We start from the raw sequence: 21,546 nt of genomic DNA, 5'->3' as shown, positions 1-21,546 counted from the left end.
CTTCCCGGGCCCAAGCAGTAAAATCACAACCGCAACAAACCACAAAATAAAAATACTTTACGCCACGTTGAAGGATACGAGACGGACTCTTTTCAAATGTGCTGACGTGGAAAGAAGTGAAATGAGAGACAACGCGGAGAGAAGGATGGATATGAAAGCATGACGGGAGGAGGCGGATTGATGATGGGGGGGGGGGTTTGCGAGTGAACAGGGAAGTAGACGGAGTGGTGCGGGACAAAGCCGAGACTGGAGGCAAAAATTTGCACAAATCCAGTTTGTCATCACATTTTTTCAGAGTTTTTTATTGCCTCCCCCCCACCGCCGCCGCCACGTACTGGAGGTCACTTCCAACTGCGGAATATTTGATTTTCATGATTCAAGACTCAATTTCTCAAAGGTCACCTCCACCTGGGGAATATGAGTTTTAATGACAATTCCCTCTGTGAAAGAAAGAAAGAAAGAATAAAACCCAACAACAACTCTTTTACTCACTTCCCAGCTGCTCCCGTTGGAGAGTCGGCGCTACGCTGCAAATGTGGAGGAGAGAAACCCAGTAAAAATAGGTTAGAAAACTGTACCTGATCCAGATGGTGTTATATATGTCACCGTGCAGAGTGGTGATCTGTTGATGAACGCTTGTTATTGGGATAAAAAAGGGGCTTCCTGTCTCGGTGCAGCGAGGCGTCGGCGTCGGCACGGATGCAAAGTCATTAACTGTGGTGGGCGGCTGTGGATATGTTCTTCCCCCGCCGGAGGTCCCCGGTGTCATGTCGGCTTAATGAATTGTTTATGTGAACTAATAGAGGTGTTTAATTTGTCTTTTTACACCGTGAACGAATCAAAACGGAGCAGCGAGCGAGGAGCTAAATGTCGCCGATTAATGCGGCGAGCGGTGCGAGCAGGCAAACAAACACCATTATCGCAGTTATGTGATTGGAGCCCGAGTTCAACCCGACGTCCTCCCGTCGAGATGTGTGGACCCAGTGACCCCTCGATGTTGTAGGAGGAGAATTATGACTTATCACTTTGTATGTTGTTTATGTGCAGTGGTGCCGTCGGGGGGGGGGGGGGGGGGGGGGGGGCATGAAATCACTGCCCCCCCCTGGAGAGTTGTGTGTTAATATGCTACATGGAGGTAAAATGCTTCTATCTGATATTTTACGTTGGGTGCTATTCATTTACATCAATTAAATATATTTTTATAATTGTATAGTAAAGTTAGGTCTAAGTACAATAATAAATAAAAAACAATGCAGCCGGCCCAGCAGCTTTTATTAGATATGTACAAGAGCAGCAGAATTATAGTAAATTCTGCTTTTATCTGATGTTCAACATTAGGTAAATATATATTTCACATATCCATTTAAAGCTATGAAGTACATTTTTGTAATAGTTAAATAGTGTAGTTGGGTCTAAGTGTCACAGGTTTGAAGGAGCAAGACCCAAATGAAGGTAAAGAGGAAAAAAAGAGTATGTAATAACTAAGGTAACAAAAAACTGACTTAAATAAACAACTCTCCAAACCTCACATCCAAAACTCCAAATTATACTACCACCCTGTTCCCGTCCCATCTGGCCCACCTTCTTGTCATTTCGTCATCACCCCCCCCTCCTCTTGCTCGCCCTCCCACCACCCCGTCTCTCTCTGTCTCCCACCCATCATTTAGTCTCCCCCATCTGTCCATCACCCTCTCTCCTCACATCTCTCTCGCTCGCTGTCTTATTTCTCTCCTCCCTTAATGATCCGTCATCCCCCAGGTGGCCCCCGGATGCCGTTTCGGCCTCCCTGCTTTTGAATTTAATAACACATGGCATTGTCTTCACAGAGACGTGCCCCCCCCCCCCCCCTCCACCCTCCACACATACACGCACTCAGACAACAAGAGCCGCTGCTGCGGGTTCACGCAGCATCCTAGATTACTGCAGGCAATAACACCCAGGGGTGAGGAGTGGGGGGTCGGGGCGGGAGGGGATCAACCAGGAACAGATTGAAGGCTGAAAAGTTGATATCAGAAAATCAAATTAGCGCGAGTGAGAGTGAAACCGCATCCAATTAAGAGGCCTGTGTGGAAAAAAAAAACAAAAAAACGACGGGGCCAATCTCTTCTGACGCAAATCTTCACGACTCGGCGACGCCGATGGCGAGATGAGGAGTTCACTGTCCGCGACAGATGTCGGTAAAGATCGGCTCGTACACGTTTAGACGTTTAGAGAAATAAAAAGGTACTCTAACGCCGAGGGTCACGTCCTGATCTTGTATTTTTCATAGTCATTTTCTCTCATGTCGCAGTTTGACAGGGGACGGTGGATACTGTATAATTTACTGTACACGTAGTCTATTTGAAATGACGCACGTCTCACGGAGGAGCGGAACTCCCTGAAAAGAAACAGCTAAACTTCACTTCTCATAACTTCTTCTGGCTTTATGATCTGCAGCATTTTCTTTTGTATTTAAAAAAAAAAAAATGTATGGGCTGCAACATTTTCTTTTTCCTGTGGTTATATTTTTATTATTATTATTATTATTATTATTATTATTATTATTATTGTTATTATTATTGATATCTGACAGACACATTGCGTGATGCTTCGCAGCGCCAGACGGGGACACAGAGAGAAACCACAGCCGGCCGGTATATTGTGATTAGCTCAGTGATCTGGTGATCGACTGATGTGATTACGTCCCTCGTGCACCGCGACACTGACGCTGCCTCTGGTCTTTGAAGGATGGCTGTTGTTTTCTTCTCATTATACGACTCCTGAAATGTACCCGCCAGGGTGAGTGAGAGGCGCGGACGTCAGGGGGGGTGGGGGTGGTTAGCGGCTGGAATAACGACCCCTCTCGGTGCTTGCGACAGCATCTATTCTGCCAGGCCTCCTGGAGCCGGGCCGGGCCGTTCCCCCTTTTGTCAACGGTGAAAAATGAAGCATTTCTGAATTCCCCGGCACTCGCTGTGCTTCCCTCAAGGCGCCTCAGATACATTGAGTTAACATAAAGCAAAATTCAGGACAGGGGCGGCCTGGGTTGACAAATGAAGCGCCTCCATGTTGTTTTGGAGGGAAAATAAAGAGGGGGCCTCTTTTGTAGAAATGAGATTTGGCCTCGTTTCTTCCTTCGGGCCCAATTTTTTTTTTCCCTCCCCGCAGTTCAAATAATCTCCAGAAGGAAAAAAAGAGTAATAATCTGAGTATACATCATTTCCCCCTCAGCTCGCTCGCAGTCCGCAGTCCGTCGCTGCATCATTCCCGCCTTGTCACATTAGGGCTTATTTTCACGCCGCGCCGCCAGTCGAGCGAAAAGAAGAAGAAGTCGCCAGCCGCTCTGATCACGACGCGCGGCCCCGTTGCAGCTTCTTAGAAATGGATCCAATTTGGGTTTCGGAGGAGAAACCTCGCCGGGATACCAATGAGGCGCCTCGTCTCGCCCCGCTCGCTTTGCAGTCTGCGGGAGAGGGAGAGGGATGGAGCTGCGCGGAGGAGAGCTGTTGGCTACATATCTGAGAGGGCCGCAGTGCCGCGGCGCCGGGGCCGGTCCGGAGACTCGTTGGCTTATTAGAGGCAGCGTCACCGCCTGCGATGTGGTCACGCTCGCCGGCCGCACGGCCAGTCACTCCGGGGAACCAGACGGGCTCCCGCGTGGCGCCGGAGTTTTCAGATTCCCTCCAAACGTGAACCCTGTCGAGCGCTTTCATGTTTGTTTGGCTTTTGGTGTATCAGGCATTTTTACTCTGATTCTGTATCAGGAATTAAGTGAGTGTGTGTGTGTGTGTGTGTGTGTGTGTGTGTGTGGGGGGGGGGGGGGGGGGGGTTCTGTTTGTTTTGATGTATGGCCCAGTCAATTAGGCTTCCCCTGCAGATACAACTGATACAGGTTTTCGCCCTCACCAATTACCAAAGGCGCTCACCGGCTCTGCCCGTGTCTCTGTTTCTGAACTTCGTTATCCTTTGAAGCAGGAAAAATCTGTGCGTTGGCACCACTTCAACTCTGATTCAAAGTAAGCGACTGAGGCCGCTGAGGTCTGAAAGCAAAGGGGCAGCGTCATACTGAAACAAATGCAACAGATTTTTATCAAAGAAATGGAAGATAGTGAAAGCTGCAAGTAATGTAGCAGTCGCTCTGAGAGGACAGAGCTCAAGAGGCCGGGACAAAAAGGCGGACGGCGGTCAAAACGGACACGTGTACGACCGAACCAGAGTCGTTCAGATGCTCCCCATTGACAATGGGAAAAACCAGCTAACATTGGGCGAGAGGCGGGGTTCACCCTGGACAGGTCTCCAGCCTATCACAGGGCCACATACAGAGACGGACAACCACTCACTCTCACATTCACACCTACGGTCACTTCAGAGTCTCCAATGAACCTGACCCCATTCTCATGTCTCTGGACTGTGGGAGGAAGATGGAGAACCTGGAGAGAACCCACGCACACACGGGGAGAACATGCAAACTCCACACAGAAAGGCCCTGGTTGGTTTGAACCGGGACTCGAACCCAGAACCTTCTTGCTTCTTTCTCTCCGTCCGCACAACGCAGAGAGCGTCCGCTCAAACTTCCTGTTTCTGACCTGTCCACATAAGAGTATCCTGCGATATATTGAACAGTTTCTTTACCGCCGCGAAAGTGACAAACAATTCCTGTTTGCCGCGTGTCTTCGTTGCAAAACGTACCTTGGAGACATTTCTCCCGGTGAAGGACTGCGTAGTGTGTGATGAGTCACGTAGTGTGAACAGCTACAACGACTGAAAGCCTCGCGATTACGAGACAGCACGTCGCGTCGTATGAACGCTGCAGCGATCTGACGACTTCGGTCGCGACCCACCACTTGGGAAAAGGGTCGACCTGGAGGAGTCTGTCTTTCAAATCTGAAACGAACACCCTAGCATCACATTTGAAAAGAGCCAATAGTGTTTGAGGTCAAGGTGTCTGGTTGCACAACCCTTGCATAAATCGACTGGCAAATCACGCTGTGATTGAGTGAAGGACTGATTTTCTAAAGGTGAATTTGGACGACTGCGGCAGAGTCAAAGCTTTTTTCCCATTTGCATATCCTTCATCTGCCTGGCGTGTCAACAAAGGAGAGACTTGCTTTCTGTCTCCACACTGGTTTATTCACATGCAAAGCGAAGTGAATGTCATTATGTGTTCATTATTTCCCTTTTTTTTTTTTTTAATTGCATAACATTTTTTTGTTCTGGCTTTGATACTACACGTGCTCCGCCGGGAATTTCAATTGTAGCCCTCCGTTTGTTTTCCACTTTAAGGTGATGTGGGGGGAAACAAGAGCAGTGTGTGTGTTGCAGAGAGTTTAATTCTATTTGTGCGGAAATGTGTTTTAATATTTGCCCGGCGGCGGGTCGGGTTGAAAAAGAAAAATTCATACCTCATAAAGCTCATAAAGATATGCCACAGTAATAGCTCATTTGGTTGTGGAACAGCAGCGTTTATTGTCGGAGCCCCGTTGTGGAGTTGTTGGCCTAATTCAGCAGACGTCTGCAAAGGGCGTCGATGGCAGCACCGCCTTCACCGCCGCCTCTCTCCTCAAATCCAAGTGTCAATGTATAACTATGGGAAGCTTAATTCAAAGAAAAATCACAGTGGGAAAGAGATATTAGAAATTCACCACCACTCTTGTGTCTGTTGTCTTTTCCTTCCTTGCTGCAGTTAAGCAGAAAGCGGATGTGGAGAAGGAGGCCAAGCTCAGCATCCTGGAGGCCGGAGTCACCGATGTGAGTACAAAACATATGATTATGAGTCTGACACACAACCCATCCGTCAATACTGAACAACGGGCTGTTGCCTCCTCTCCAGGGATTTGCTCCCATTTAGCCACGAGAGCCCGAGTGAGGTCCACCACTGATGTTGGGTGATGAGACTCGGCTCCCAAAGGTGTTGTGGGTGTGTGTGCGTTGAGGTCGAGCCTCCGCGAAGGCGAGTCAAGTTCTTCCACAGCAAACCGGTGAAAGCATTCCGCTGTGGGTCCGGGCTTCGAGCACCGGGACACTGTCGTGCTCAAACAGAAATGTGCCTCCCCTGAACCGACTCATTCACCGAAACCTCCTAAAAAATTAGCCACTGATCAAAATTGCTAGATGGTAGGGGGGTGTCCAAGAGTTAAAATATGAACATCATTTTCCCACGTCGGTATCTCGCTTTACAAATTGCTAATGTTTGGTAGATGTATGTTGACTCACCCTCATTTCTTTCCTTCTCTCACCTTTAAGTAAGCAGCATCTCGACAAAAAGATCTAACACCTACAATTCACAATGTCTGGCGCCCACTCCATCCCTGAGACCCTCTCTCGGTCTCTCTCTGCCCCCGAACCCCCCACCATCGGGTTTCTTCTCTCTTAGCATTACTATTCTCCACCATCTCTGTGGTAAATAGGCTGCTGAGCCACTGCACTCGCCTATTGATTCGAGAGTTAGTCTGTGCCGATGACGGCATGCCATTCACCAAGCTTATCAAAGTGGCAGCAGCGAGGTCTGAGAGGGAAATGGTTGGAAAAGAGGGCGTAGGCGGTAAGCAAGGAGAATGGGGGGGGGGGGGTGAAAGAGGGGAATGGAGGCTCCATGGGGGGGGATCAATACCGAGCTGCAGAAAGGAGCCGAACATGGCCGAATGAACCTTCGTTGTGAGAGAGGAGCAGAGAAAATCCCTCCATCACAGGCTGCCAGGTGGAGGAAAAACAAAACCATGTGAAGAAACATCCATCCCCACCCCGAACAGTGTTTGTTATAGTTTATCATACACTGTAAAATAAGAATATCAGCATCCTGCATCACTGCTGACAGAATAAAAAAAAGCTACTTTCTCAAAACGCAGAGGAGACGGTTCGTTTCCTCGCCGACGTCCAAAGTCGGATCTGTGAGGGATTTTGATGTTGTTGTTGTTGTGGCCTGCAGGTTTGAGTGTTGGCTTTATTTGGCAGCTAGACAAATGAAATCTAATTTTCTCACCGATGGCCATGTAGCTCTGAAATTAAAATAACCTGAAAACGTATTGATCCCTGTGGCGGGAAATGAAGTTGTCGCAGCACTGAAGCTAATGAGGGGGGGGGATGTAGCATGCAATAAAACCATTAGCGACAACACAGTCGAACAGTAGAACACAAGGTGAATTATTGTCGGATTTCATCCACGTGGCAATCCGTTATGTTAAAGTGCAACAAATAAATAGGATCTACATTGACAGACTTTGTCAACTTATACAGAAATATATGTTTCGCAGGATTTACGCAAATATGACTTGATTGATTGGAGGGATCGGAACCCATTAGATCTTGGTACCTCTGGCGGTAGTTATGTACACGGCCACTAGAGGTCAGCGTTGGACCTGGGAAGTCCGTCAACTTTGTGTATTTCAACGGTTTGCTTATATTCTGGAAAGTAATCACCCGTACTTTCACAAGCTCATTAACTATGCGTTGGTAAATCAAATAAAATCCCACAATGCTCTGAGGCGAAAAGTATTTTGTGGCCTACCTCCTGTCACCAGTAGAGGCGCTAATTTAGGAAGCGGTCTATTTGGTTGTTTTTACCACATACGACACAGTTCGTTTGTTGGATTAAGGGGCAGATCCAGGAGTTGTTGGTTTTTTTCCACAATTCCATTTTACCAAATCAAAAGTCGGAATCTTGCAGATTTGAATATCGTGACAGTGGGTAGTCTTTCGTTGTCATTTGACATTTGACGTGTTGCTAAGTAGTACTGTGTTAAGTTCTACTTTAAGAACTAAACAGTCATTTGTAGGGTTGTTCGGTCTTGGCGGAGGATTGTGCTCGACCGAGTGTCAGTCATTTAGTCTTCAACGTTTTTTTTAAGAAAGAATCGTTCCCAGAATTCAATGCTCCTTTTGTAAAGACACCTGATAGTTTTGATTCTTGAGGCTGGACAATCATTATAATTTCGTCTATGAACTTCGGAGCATTGCATTGGCTGATTGTTCACAGAAAGTAAAGCACAGTCCTTCGACCGCCTTCATGTCCGGCGCCGTGGCCTCTGAGTGAATCAGCACATCTCCCGCTGCTCCTGCTCATTCATGTTTTCGTGACCACACTTTGAAATTTTACTCACGTATCGTGTTTCTGAGAAATTGAGGCAGTAATTTGCCTTTTCTCATCGCTGCCGCCGCTGCTCTGTGCTTTGGAATTCAGGACGGCACATGTCACACAAGCTTCAGTGAGCATATTGATGTGATGTTTTTTGGGCGCAGATATTTGGTTTTCTAACTCTTAAGTGCAGGCAATTGACTTAATAAAGGGAACCCTTGAATAAATCACAGAAAATGCCTAATCGAGTGAGAGGAGGTTGAGTTAGATTGTTTGAACGATATCTGAAAACTCTTTTGGCTGAAATATTTCAGAGAGACAGTTACTGGTCCAAAAAGATCTGTTCATTCATTGTTGGTTTAAAAAAAACAACAATCTGCTCAGCACCCGGGACGACTGACAATAAAACACACCACAGACTATTGGGTTGTTTACTTCACCTTCTTTGCTTTTTGAATCAAATTGATTTGCATTTCGTGATCATAAGCGTTAATGTGTACGCGCAATATATTTTATCGTTCTCCCGCGAATTCAGCAACTCATTTTCCAAACAGCTTAATTTGTTGATTTATAAAAATTAGAGTTTCTCTCAACTTTGTCGCCCTCCCTCCTTTTCCGGGTGGTTTACTAACCCAAAGAGTTAGTCATAAAATGTTGATATGTTTCAACAGTGTAATTATCGCATGCTTGTGTCCATGCAACCCTCATAGATATTCCAAAAACAACGAGTATGACCTTTTTATAACTGAGGCACTTGTAGAAAAGGTCCGACTGACCTTCTCTTTCCTGGTATAATCGACCTGCTTGTGGTTCTACAACAAGATTGCGATCCTTCCACCTTAGCCAATGAGAGTAAACAGTCATTCCTTGCATGTCCACAAGAGGGCGCTTCCCAGACAAAATGTTCACACGCGTTGTTCTGCAACGTGTTGAAAAGACAACAGATGGCAGTTGGCATATGATACTACAATGAGGGATTTTGACGGCACACGATACAAAATGATATAACCACTTGACACTTTAAAGGTCCACCTGTACAATCTAGTCCAGTCCAACACAGCGGTTCTGCCGTTGCGTGGGCCGGCTGTGGCTGAGGAGGTGGAGTTGGTCGTCCACCAACCCGAAGGTTTGGCGGCTGGATCCCAGCTTCCCCCTAGTCCACCTGCCGACGTGTCCTCTGAGCAAGTGGAATTCAGGGCAGAGCTGTTTAGATTGTTGGCCTGATAAAGTGACAGTGCATCGTTTGCACCAGGAGATGAAGACGTCCCTGTGGTTTGGTTCCGTTGGTTGCACGGCAGCTACTTTGAGGCTTTGACAGATCATCCTCATGGAGGTGCTTAATACATCTGCATTCAACACACCGCTGCTTGTTAAATGACTTCAGATTCTCTTCATATTCCTCCAATGTGATCGCCATCACCTCACGTGGCTTCACGGTTCAAAACAGCCTCACAGAGGCCACGAAAAACTCAGCGCTGTTGTTTCCACACTGAGACCCGGGTCCAATTAAGAGAATGTGTGTGTGTGTGTGTGTGTGTGTGTTGGGAGGTAGGAGATAAGGCTGCCGTGGCAGCAACCAGATTATAATTGTCCTGGAGTGGCACTAATCCCCCTCCACCATGACCGGCTCGCTTTGTTCATTTTAAATCAAGGCTCTTCCAATCTGTCGGAAAGAGCAATTTCACAAATAGAGGGAGGAGGGAGGGAGCTAATGAAACGAAACACACGAGAAAAAAACCAGTAGATGGACCTTTCCATCATTCCTTAAAAAAAATGACTGGATAAGAAGAAGGCAGGCCGGCAGGCAGGTACAAACATTAACACATTGATATACAAGTAGTAAAAATGACAGCTGCTGATTTCGCTGGTTTGAGCAGGAGGGACGTGAACTCGTCAGAGAAATGAACGTGCTGCGGGTTTCGGTTGTTTGAACTCCGAACTTAAGCCGAGAATGTTGGTCGTCCGCCTCATCGCCCAATCGATTGGTCAATAGGGGGAAAAACGCACTGTATGGGCCCGAGTGCACTGAGGGCATTTAAATCAATTAGAAAAATAAACATAAAAAGCTGGTATTTGCAGCATAGAGGAGGAGGCGGGGCTCATGACCAATACTGCCGCCGGCCAGAAGGGGGCGACCCAGTTGTTTTGGCTTCACTTTTGGGAGCCGTCACTTCGTCCATCTTAGGATACAGCAGAATGTGAATGTGCCAGACAGTGATCGTACGTACAAATCTTTCTTGAAACAGGAACACCACAGCTCACTTCCTGTCTTCTACGAACAGCAAACATTTCCTCAACCTCAACCAAGTACTTCTAGTTGCCCAAATGTACCCGGCACTTAACTACAGAGATGACGTCATTACCTCAGATGCTTCAGAGGCTTCAGTTCTCACCTTCCTTCAGTACAAACTCAACTTTAGCTGAAAACTATTTGAACACGACTAACTCGCTAATCCTTTCATGCAACATACCGATAATTCTTAAAAAAAACCTCCCTTCCAATTTGTGCTTCTCCCTCCAGTCTCCAGTGCATAGTGATGGATTGTAATCTCCACATGATCCATTTTGTACAACAGATAATCTGGATTTTCAGAGTTCATCCTCGTTTCACACTATTGCAGGAGATCTCATTGAAAAACGAATTGCTCATCCTGGCTGCGTTGTGTGTTGTCCTTCCATAATAAATGGCCTTTATAACGATTTCACCGAGAGTATGTGCCAGTCTGAGGTGTCTGTGGGTCGGGGGGGGAGCGAGTATAGCGGCGCTCGCAACGGCTCGATGTTGTCGTCTGCTGCCGTTCCAGGTGCCTGGAAAAAAAACAAAAAAACCTGCTGGATTTGAATGAGAATATTCATGAGGCCGAGAGACGAGCAGCCGGATCAAGGCCGTCTGTTGTCTGTTTGCCGCGGCGCCTGCCTCCACCTGTAATTTTCACCACAAAGGGGAAAACCAACGACGGAAGATCTGAACAATGGCACGCGTGTGTGCACCTTCCCGCGCGGGAAAGCGTGAAAGCGCACTCGTCTACTTGCGCGTGCTCGGCGTGGGCGCACTCGCGCATCCATCTGCATCTCCTGCCATAGATATTCAAATGGCTCCATGTGAACGATGGAGTGGAGAGGCTGCTGAAGTGCTGGCTCGCTCCCTTTCTTCCTCTCCGGCCGAGACGCGGCGCCCTGAATTGGCCTTTGATATGGTAATCACGACTCACTGCGGGCACCCCCCCCTCGTGGGCCAGATGCATGCTGGTATATATATATATATATATATATATATATATATATATATATATATATTCCAGGTGTCTGTCAGACTGTGTGGTCTATCGTGGTTCCATCAGACAGGAGCGGAGATCGTTACCTCTGTCAAAAATGTGTTGCCCAGTGGAAAACCCAAAACTAATACCAATACAGAAACTGTGTATGTCTTTTGTGATGCAACCAACAGATTTAAGAGGTCCTGCAATGATGATGATGATCCAATGAGCTGATGAACCGTGTCGATCAGAATATGTTGTTCACCCTGATGGACGTTGAGATGAATTCATCAACCGAGAGACCTCCCAGCTTAACACTTCTGAGTCACACTAGATTTGATTTGAATCAGTTTGTCTGCTCATTCGTTTACACGTGTGACTAACTTTCCCCTCCTTCTTCAGTCGGATGTCATTTAGTTTGCATTTTACTTTGCACATTTATCCAAAGCTTGAAGCCAGGTCGTAACACAGAGAGCTCAAGGAGCCTCGGCGAGTTGTAGCTTCACTGGGGAGAGTCAGTTGACCTTGGTGCTGTTTTTAAAAAGGTTTTTAACCCACGTGTTCGGTTCTTTCACTTGTGCAAGTTCGCTGAAGATAAATTATTGGCCTTCAGCTTTCATCAGATCGTAAAGCGTTGTTTTTGTGAAGACGCTGAATGAGATTATCAAGTCTTCCGCTGCTCGTCCGTCTCTCTTGACTGCAGCGACGTGCACATTGTCGTCTCATATAGCGGAGTGGGCGCTCACAAAAAAAAGGAAATGCGTGTGTTTTTAACAAGGCAGCTTTTCACTTTGCGTCGTGTCTCCTACCGACTGTCAAGCCAAAGGTTTTTAACACCGAAAAGTATTGTTCCTTTACCTCAAAGGTGGTTTTAGGGGTTACACTGTGTTCCCACCTGCTCGTACCTTGAATGAATTCCCCCTCACATCGTCCGGACTGCGAGCCGGCAGGCTGCTCACGGGGGCCGTGGACGCCATTTTCCCCAGGCGCTAAATGGACTGTCGGGTACAGTAGAGGTCATCCAGAAAAAAAATGAAAGGTCGGGAAAATAAAAGCCCGGAATTTTTTAAAAACCCCTCGACACTCTGGATCTCTGCCTCTCTGCAATGCACACTCCCGAGAGACTCTGTTCTGAGCAAACAAAGTGACCTGGCGGAGTGTGATGACGGCGTGATGACCCGTAGGTTCAGTCCGATGTGAAGACGGAGCTGTAATCTGGAGCGGAGAGGGACGCGACTGCGACGCCGTGGTCCGTTTTACACATCGCTGGGCTAATGGCCCGATGTTGTCCGCTCACTCGCTAACACAAACAACATCGGCAAATGTAGAGGAAGATCCGGACGTGTGTGTGTGTGTGTGTGTGTGTGTGTGTGTGTGTCATTACAGACAGTAGTTTGGAAAAGAGAAGGTCCTCAACTCAAGGCCTTTAGATTGACTTTTGGATTCAGTTTGCGCAGTTCCCCATATTTTGTCAAATGTGAAGTTTTGGGTTTGAATCTGTTAGATTGGGAAAGAACCAGAGAGAGAAACATACCTGGACATACTATGAACGACACCTGCCGCCACTTGTCAGGCACAGATTATTTCTGTTGATGGTTTTGACGAACACATTATTATTTCGGCGACTCCCATATTTAGTCCCGCCTGGTTGTATCTGTGTTTACGGCCCATTTATCAGAATTGTGGCGCGTGGCTCCTCGTCTGTTTAGAGCTAAGAAGACATCAGAGGAACGATACAGACACAGAGCTCTGGGCCTGTTGCAGGCCTCAGCCGAAGAGAAGACGGGTCGCGTGGGATGTGATGTCATCACTGGGTGTGTCAGTGATTGGCCGCGACCGGGGACAGACACGCGTCTCCGCGGCCGGAGAACATCCGGCACCAGGAGAGAAATCGTCTCCGCGACGACGCTGTGATGCACGTGGGCGACACGCGTGTCATCAGCGTCGTCAGATCGGGAGAAGATTACGTTGAGTAATGAATCACATTACCAAAATCTATCTGTGCGTTTTTCCAGTGGCACCGAGTAGGGTCGTCGTCGTCTTATTTCTCCTCTTCCGTCTTCGCACAGCTGCATTCCCTCCAGCCCCTCCCCCTCCCGGCGACAGCGGCGCCACACACTGCGCGGCATCTGCAGCTCAAGGTTCCCGTTAGCTGGGAGGCTGGCTGCTCGTCGGCGGGGCCCGCTGGTCACCTGACAGGCAGGGCCTGCGAACGCTGCTGCTCCCCGGGCGGGGGCGCACAGAGGTTTGTCAGGGACCCGGAGGCTCAGCCGTAATTACCCCCCGCCCACCCCGGCAACCATCACGAGCTCCCGGGAATCTCCACGGGGGGCGTAACCAGCATGCATCGCTAGCCCAGCTGTATGTACGCTGCTGGTCCTGAAGCTGACAGGGCTAATGTGCAACGCTGGACTGATCTGTTTATACAGCTGTGGTGTGTGTGTGTGTGTGTGTGTGTTCGTGTGTGTGTGTGTGTGTGTGTTCGTGTGTGTGTGTGTGTGCGTGTGTGTGTGTGTGTGCAGGCGGCGTGCGGAGAGGCTGCCTGTGGGGATGCAAAATGCAGCTGCATGTACACGATCTCACACGAGTGACATCTGTCATGAGCGTCTACACAAACACACACAAACCCTCCGTGTACGAACTGCGTCCGTGTCGAGAGCGGCGCCGCGAAAACTCCGATTCGATTTTGCCGCCTCCTCCTCCTCTGCATTTCGTGTCGTCGTGCCTCGGTTTCCGGGATGTTTGAGGGGTTTGGAAAAATTGTGATGACAATCAAGAGATCAATCAATAATGAATAATTGATTTCCAATCAATCGAATCTTGAGCAACCGGCAGAGCAACAGAATACACTTGTCACGTCTCAACACCCGAGTAGAATAATTTGTCTGCTTTTCAGAGATATTGGAGGCGAATATCCCCCCCCCCCCCCCATGCCTCCGGACTATTATCGACCGACATTAGGGATTCCCGTTTGCCCTCGGAGAGCAGACGGCGGGCCGGGTGATCGGCGGAGGCAGTTATCTGATGCCGTTGACCACAACAGCCAAATAAATCATCAATCTGATGATAAGGCTAATAAAACATCTCTGTCCTCACACATCACGGTGTGCGACGGATGGCGCCCATGGGGCCGCAAAGGACAAAAAAAAAAAAAAATGAACGAAACAGACGGACAGACGTCATTCCTCAGGCGAAATGCGGCAGCTTCTCTGATGCTGGTTGTACGATCCATTATTAGGTTTTAATCCTTCCGCCCGGGCTCCAGTTTGTGAACTGAAAGTCCGTCCGGTTCCCGCGTGGCCCCCGCTGTACACGCCTGCAGCATTCCAAGTGTACAAACTTAGCACAGCTCGAGAGAAAAAAACGGCCTGCTGAGACTCAAAGGTCAACGGCGGTATGGCACTGCGAGGCGCGCCTCCTCTGCCGAGCGTCGCCACGGGTGAACAAACACTTTGACTATTCATAACTCAAAGTTGAGTTTGAATGAATTGGTAATGTGGGGTAGTTCAAATGTTACATATTGGGTTAATTTACAGAAACGTCCATATTGTGGGTTCAAATTTTGTGATAATTATGTTCCCGAACTTCAACTTTCTTGGCTCGGTCGCGGGCGAGTTCAGACTAAAGCAATGTCGAGTCAAGTCTATTCATGCAGCACACTTCATACGGCCATGCGAACACTCAATGTGCTTCACAGTTATCAGCAAAAGATCCTACATGGCAAAAACAAAACAATACAAAAAAAGGTTTTACAGTAAAACAGCCAGCCGTAGTTCCTGTGGTCGAGAGCTCAGAGAATAGGACCATGATGACTGAAAGCATCATGCGCTGATTTAGAAAATGTATTCCCGGGATGACGCTGTTCTGTCTTGTGTGTATTCAGTGAGCATGTCAACGGTGTATGAAGGAGCTAAACCGTTCGTAGATTTGAAAGCATAAGAAGTTTTTCAAAAAAATCAACTCTTTGTTTTACTGCGAGCCGGTGAAGAGAAGTCAAAGCCGGTGGTGAAAGGTGAAAACCCAATAATAATAATTCGACAGAGGCCATATAGGATGCTCACATTTACAGGTGTTCATAATTCCATATCACATGGTCGAACTATCAGACAGTATTCTAGAAAGCAATTTGACAATATTCACTACAAATATAACCATGCTGCCACTCACTTCACCCCCTCGCAGATATTTTCACAATCATAATTACAATAAACAGAAGTATCCATCCCATCCCCTCTCCAATCCTGCCACCTGGTCCCCCCCGGAACCTTCATATGGGTGTTTGTACACTGGGGGAACTCTTTTGGCCGAACACCCCCTGGAGCAGACATAGGACAGGACAGGTGTGTGAGTACAGCATTTAGCAGTCAGCTAACAAATCACTTTTATCTCATGATATTTTACACAGATATGTCACTAATTTTACACAGAATTTTGAACTCCTGTATAACAATAATTCAGATGTGACGTTGACAGGTTTCAAAATTCAACTTGTAAAAAAAGTTGACAGAACAATCTTGAGTCAAGGTCCACAACGGGGCTTCGGCCGGAGCTTTTGACCACATGTTATCGTTCATCACTTATGAGCTTGGCAACAATATTTGAGTATACAATCCCCAAACTCAAGCTCCACTTACTAACTTTTCCAGAGCTTTCAACAGTGTCACATGGTTTGGTCAGTTGTCATGGGAAAAAAAAGGAAAATATCCATATTTTAATAATTGACAAATAGAGAAGCGCTTCGTATTGAAGCGTCAAACATACGTTATAATTTTTATTATTCAATTTTTTGTTGTTGTTTATATTCAAGACCTCCTCATCTCGGCAAAGCAACACGTGTGAGCGACGACACAGACGTAATTCATTGGAAATCAGATCTTTTTCGCTTCGATTAGCGATCAGCAACAACGTATTGATTGACGAGATAATTGTGCCAATTTCAAATTCAAATTCTTCTCTTTTTTCTTCCTCTTCTGGCGTTTACAGTCACGGCAGCTGCTTCTCATTTGTTCGCTTCTCGCCGCTCGGTTCGTTCCTTGTGAACATAACGGACGACTTAATTCACATAACTGTTGTTTGTCTTCCTCATGTATCTGTTCTGCGTCGCAGCGTGAGCAGCATGGTGAGCAATTAGCAGGAATTATTAACCCCCCCCCATTTATCATATCACCGTAAGCCCCCGTGTCTCTGTGCTGATCACACACGGTGGGAGGTGCGTCTCTATGCCGATGATAACGGACTGTTTGGTGGAATTCAATCCAGTGTTAGAAGTAATGGACTGTATTTATATAGCGCTTTTCTAGTCATATAGACCACTCAAAGCGCTTTACAGGAAAGTCACATTCACCCATTCACACAGCGCTGCTATTAACCACGCATTTTTCTGTCACATTCATACTCATTCATGCACTGTCGGAAGAGCCGTCAGAGGCAAGTTAGGGTTAAGTGTCTTGCCCAAAGACACAACGGCATGTGTACTGGCGAGAGGTGGGATCAAACCGCCAACCTTCGGGTTGGTGGACAAACGGCTCTACGTCCTGAGCCACAGACGAAGTATCGTGAGGAGGGAAACACAGCCCTCAACGAGACCTGTATCTATTCATTTAAGATTATCTTTGAAGTGTGTGAAGTAAATCAGAAAGAAAAAAAAAAATGCTTTCCTCTCCTTCATGTATTTAAGAGACCGAATTAATTAACCAAAAAATATTTTTGGCTTGTCATTTCGAAGGAGGTGTGTGGCATCTCCTGCAATCAACTAGCTTGTGAGCTAAGGTTTGTTTTTTATGGCTCATACAAGTTGTCATTGATATTCTTTCCCAAATATTTATTGTACAATATTTGACTAACAAAAAAAAGACAATTTCCGAAGAAATTGCAGTGTGCGAACGCTGGGTGCAGAAAGTCTGACGCTAAACTGGACCGCTGGCTTGGAGTTGGATGAAGAAGCTGAAAAACGGATAAAATGTCATGCATATTTGGGAAAGTATGACGGTTATGAAAAAGGTTGAATACAAGCCGGAATGTCCTAATTGAGCTGAAGGTTTTTTGATGCTTGCACAAAGTTTCTAGGTTTAAAAAATGTGGAAGGAGAAGAAAAGGAAGAAAGAAAAAAAACAGGCTGAAACATTTTTTGTAGAATAACATATTCACACCATCTAATGAAGACACATTCTGCACAATCGTACAATGGTTGTTTTGTTAGTATTTAAAAAAAACCACATCTTGCACGACCAAAGGTTTGGTCGGACTGAATGTGAAGCAATTTTTTTATCTTTTTTATTTGTTTGTTTCTTAAATTATAATTTCCTTCTCTCAATCAAAAAAAAAAGTTGAATACAACCAGGAAGGCTTTTATTTCTAACTGGAAAAAGTCTTTCCAACGTTTTTAAATACACAATATCTAGAAACTTTAAGTGACTTTAAAGGGGCAGTAAGCGATTTTGGCGAAATATTGTTTGGAAACAAATAAAAAAAATTCTGCACACACACAGAAATGACATATATATAGATTTTTGACAACAAGTGCATTGGAATTAAAATTGCTTACTGCCCCTTTAAAGTCCACGTTTGGCGCTTTGGGCCGACGAGAGAGACCAGGACGGTGGAGAAAGGAAGCTGCTGTGGAATTCTGTTCACACCGCGGACGAGAGTATTGTTGAGCAGAGTGTTTGTTGTCCTCCCCTTATTGTCGGCTTCATCTAGAGAGTTCAGAGCGAGACACGGAAAAGGGCCAGGAGAGGCGAGGAGAGGAGGATTCTGTTTTCATGGCGGGCCCTCTTGGCCCCCCTGAGCAATCACGACAAACAACGCTGCGATGCAGCTTCTCCCTTTTTTAAAGAAAAGTTCAACGTCGCAGACATTATTGCGCTTCAAAACGCCGCCGCCGCCGCCGTTCTCAAGCAGTTTCGCTCTTTTATAAAAAAAAAAGGGGCCTCTCCAGGCGTTTAAACGCGGTGCACAAATAATGTTTTCGATCGAGCAATCTCCCACAGGTCCGACCTTGGCAGCTTTTATCAGGTGATGAATACTTGGAAAAGATTGCATTGTTTTTCCAAACCAATACCACTGCTTTTAAACCCCCCGCCCCCCAAAATATAGATTGCAATCCTCTCTACCTTAAAGCAAAAAAAAGATAAAGTCTGATCATAGATTTCTGCAAATTCATCATTCCACACTGGTATGGAAAAGACGAAGAGAGGAGAAAAAAACCCCCAGATATGAATGTTAATGGATTTTTATCGGTTGTCTCTCAGAGGACATCCAAGACGAGGTCCCGCCCTTGAAACCTCCGGCGCTGACGGAGTTCGCCTTCAACCGCAGATCAGGGCGGCAACCAACGATTATCTTCATCATCCGCTAATCTGACGCTTATTTTCTCCACTAATCGATTCGTCGTTTAGTTTATTACATGAAAAAAAAATGGTGATAAATGTTGATCGGGTTTCTCAAAACATGATTAAATCATGTTCTGATAATACCTGTCAACACCGTTATGTGGAAAGTTCATTAATGCATTCACTGCAATTAAAGTGAGGTGAACGTGTTTCTCACTTATCTCATAAAATACTACGAGAAAGAATTGAACTTATGGAAATCTTCTGTTCTACTGAGAGTCTTTATAATTATCATTTTTCACATTCTGTGAATGTTTCAGCAGATCCGGTTCTTCTGACTGACGCATGGTGAACACATTTTTTTTTCAGTCTCCTGAAATTGCCAGAGCGGCCAACAACTACTTATAACAAATAACTGCGTTTATTTCATACCGATCATTGGCGCAGTGAAACTGAGGAGACCGGTGCGGATCCAGTCCAATATTTCAGCACTTGGATCATCAGAACTTTGTTGAAATATGGCTTCATGAGCGTTAACAGTCAGTAGACAGTAAATGCTCAGAACAAAGCCGTCCCTCCTGTCCCCGTCCTCTCCGCTCGCCGGGGGCCGAGATCCCGCCACGTTCCCGGGCTGCAAGTCCTCGGCACCTCGTCCGCACGCCCCTTTCTCCGTGGGCGAGTGCCGGGCCGCCGAGCACGCGCCGTCTCATTAGCATTGGCATCGGTTTCCCCTCAGATTAGCCATAATTAAACTGTGAAATTGGCGCCGTTACCTTAAAGTCAGGACGCGGCGAGGACACCGTGAGCTCGGTGACAGCAGCGGGCAGGACGCCACGGGGGTGAGGAGGAGGAGGGGGAGGGGGGAGGAAGGGCAAGGCTGCCACCCCTGGCTCCCTGCCACCGGTCCTTCCCCCTCCGCTCTCATGGAAACGGACGGAGAGTTCATGAAATAGGGATTTCCCAGAGTGTGGCCCCGTTCCAAGATGAAGTTTGTTCGTCAGTTTGTCTCTTAAAACTTAAACTATTCAAACACTTGACACACAATTAACACACAGCCGTCGACCCCGGGGCTCTGCTCGACCCTCGAGGGACTCGGAGGAGTCCCGTCAGTGCGAGAGTTCAGGTTCTCTCAACACCGAAGGCCTTTTTAAAACGTTGTCCAGTCAAGGTTTTTAATATTTTTTGTAAACTGAAAACACCTGAACACCTCCCAGACGAGCCATGCCGGTGAAGCCTCGGCGACTCGCTGTTGCTCCTCACAACCAACGCTCCTGACTTTTGTTGTCAGAGGATCAGGGAAACTCCATTAACGCTTTCGAACAGAAAGGTCAATGACATATATATATAGATATATATATATTTGACTGATGTTGAGTCAGATGAATGAATTTCCTCTAAAGGAAGGATGGGACATTGATGGACGGGAATTGATCATCACTTCCTTTAACATGGCGTTAAATCACAACTGGCCCGTAGTGTTATCACTTTCCTCCCATCCTGCGACGCCTCACGTTCAGAACAAACAGGCATTTTTCGCGTTGCGTTACTCGCGCGAGTTTGGCCCGCAAGGGTCATCCACCTGTTCTCTTTGGGACGCTGTCGTCAGTGATGTTCGGGAGAATATCGATCGTAGCTGGCTTTGCATCGTAGGTAATCTCACCGCGCGGCAACTTTTGCTCCGCGTCGGTGACACGCATTGTGACCAACTCCAGAACCGACAGTGTTCGTATCAGGCTGCAGCAGAGCACATGACAACTGCGTGCACAGTTCTGCAAGTCATTTTTTTTATCACTATAGTGCACATGTCAAATGTAGAACCAATCAATGTGTTGCTGTGCTAGTTTTTTTTGCTCCTCGGGAGCCACGAAGCAACCGGTCCATTTCAGAATCTTATCAACATGAGGAACCAAGTCAGCAGAACGCACTGTGTATACATTTGCAGTTTGTGTTTTGATTTTCATCGCTATTATTTAAAGCGCCAGTGTGTCATTTTTTGTACTTTTTCTGGCGCCATCTGGTGGTAAAGTTGCAAACCGCAATCAACCGAGCGACCGACAGGGGACACTTTATGGCGGCGCAGCAGCGTCTGAAAATTCAACGTGAACGCGACGTATTCTGGAACCGTTTAGTTCAACAAGCGTATTCAACCTCATGGAACTATATCTAACTCATTCACAGTTGATTATACATATATGAACACATAGTTATGGACAGCATATTCAATTTCTGTGAATAAGTTCCACTAAATATTACACCCTGTAGCTTTAAGTAACGAACCACAGCGGTTAAAGATTGTTGGTCCTGGGAGTTGATAGCTCCTCCATTTGGATTATTCCGAGACTCGCTGGGGGTCCTGGTGTGAGCGTGAGTAACCGACAGCGGCGAGGCCAGGCAGGCGTTCGAGTGTTTCCGTGCCAGGCGAGGAGGAGTGAGTTTCAAGCGGTGCTCCTGCACACGAGAGAGAGAGAGAGAGAGAGAGAGAGAGAGAGAGAGATGCCTGGCGGCCATGTTTAGTCAGGAGGCCCGTCCTGCTGGAGCTGCACATTTGAGGGGTGGGTGGGAGGATGCAGTGGGAGGTGAGAAGGGAGAATGGGGGGGGGGTGATGGGCCCAGGGGGTTGTTGTCATGACGATGACATGGGTCTGGGCCGATGGGGTAGCAGCTAATGATGAATAATTATGCCATTTTTCCTTCTTTTCTTTTTTCCATATCGTCTCCCCCTCCCAGCTCCTGTTGTGAAAATTGTGACCTCGCCCCTGATTTCCTGGTGTTCGGGGGGGAAAAAAAACATGAAATGACTCGAATGATGAATGGCGACTAAATGGTGTTGCAGAGAATCCTGTTTGCCGCAGAAACAACGCTCCCAACCCCCCCCCCCCCCCCAGAACGGGGTCGCTCCCATTTTGTA

General features: G+C 47.0%; 1 protein-coding gene across 1 annotated transcript in view; it reads left to right on the top strand.

The window, feature by feature from the left end:
- Positions 1–21,546, top strand: part of LOC118310879 (receptor-type tyrosine-protein phosphatase N2-like) — a 134,802-nt gene that overhangs the window by 56,731 nt on the left and 56,525 nt on the right. Inside the window, exon 12 of the mRNA XM_035634206.2 lies at positions 5,663–5,727. Within this exon, the coding sequence (XP_035490099.1) occupies positions 5,663–5,727 (65 nt within the window). The remainder of the gene's footprint in view (positions 1–5,662; positions 5,728–21,546) is intronic.

The sequence above is a fragment of the Scophthalmus maximus genome, chromosome 5 (assembly GCF_022379125.1).
Source record: "Scophthalmus maximus strain ysfricsl-2021 chromosome 5, ASM2237912v1, whole genome shotgun sequence".
Classification (NCBI taxonomy): domain Eukaryota; kingdom Metazoa; phylum Chordata; class Actinopteri; order Pleuronectiformes; family Scophthalmidae; genus Scophthalmus; species Scophthalmus maximus.
The sequence above is the reverse complement of the archived record's forward strand: the minus strand, read 5'-3'. Positions and strand labels throughout refer to the sequence as shown.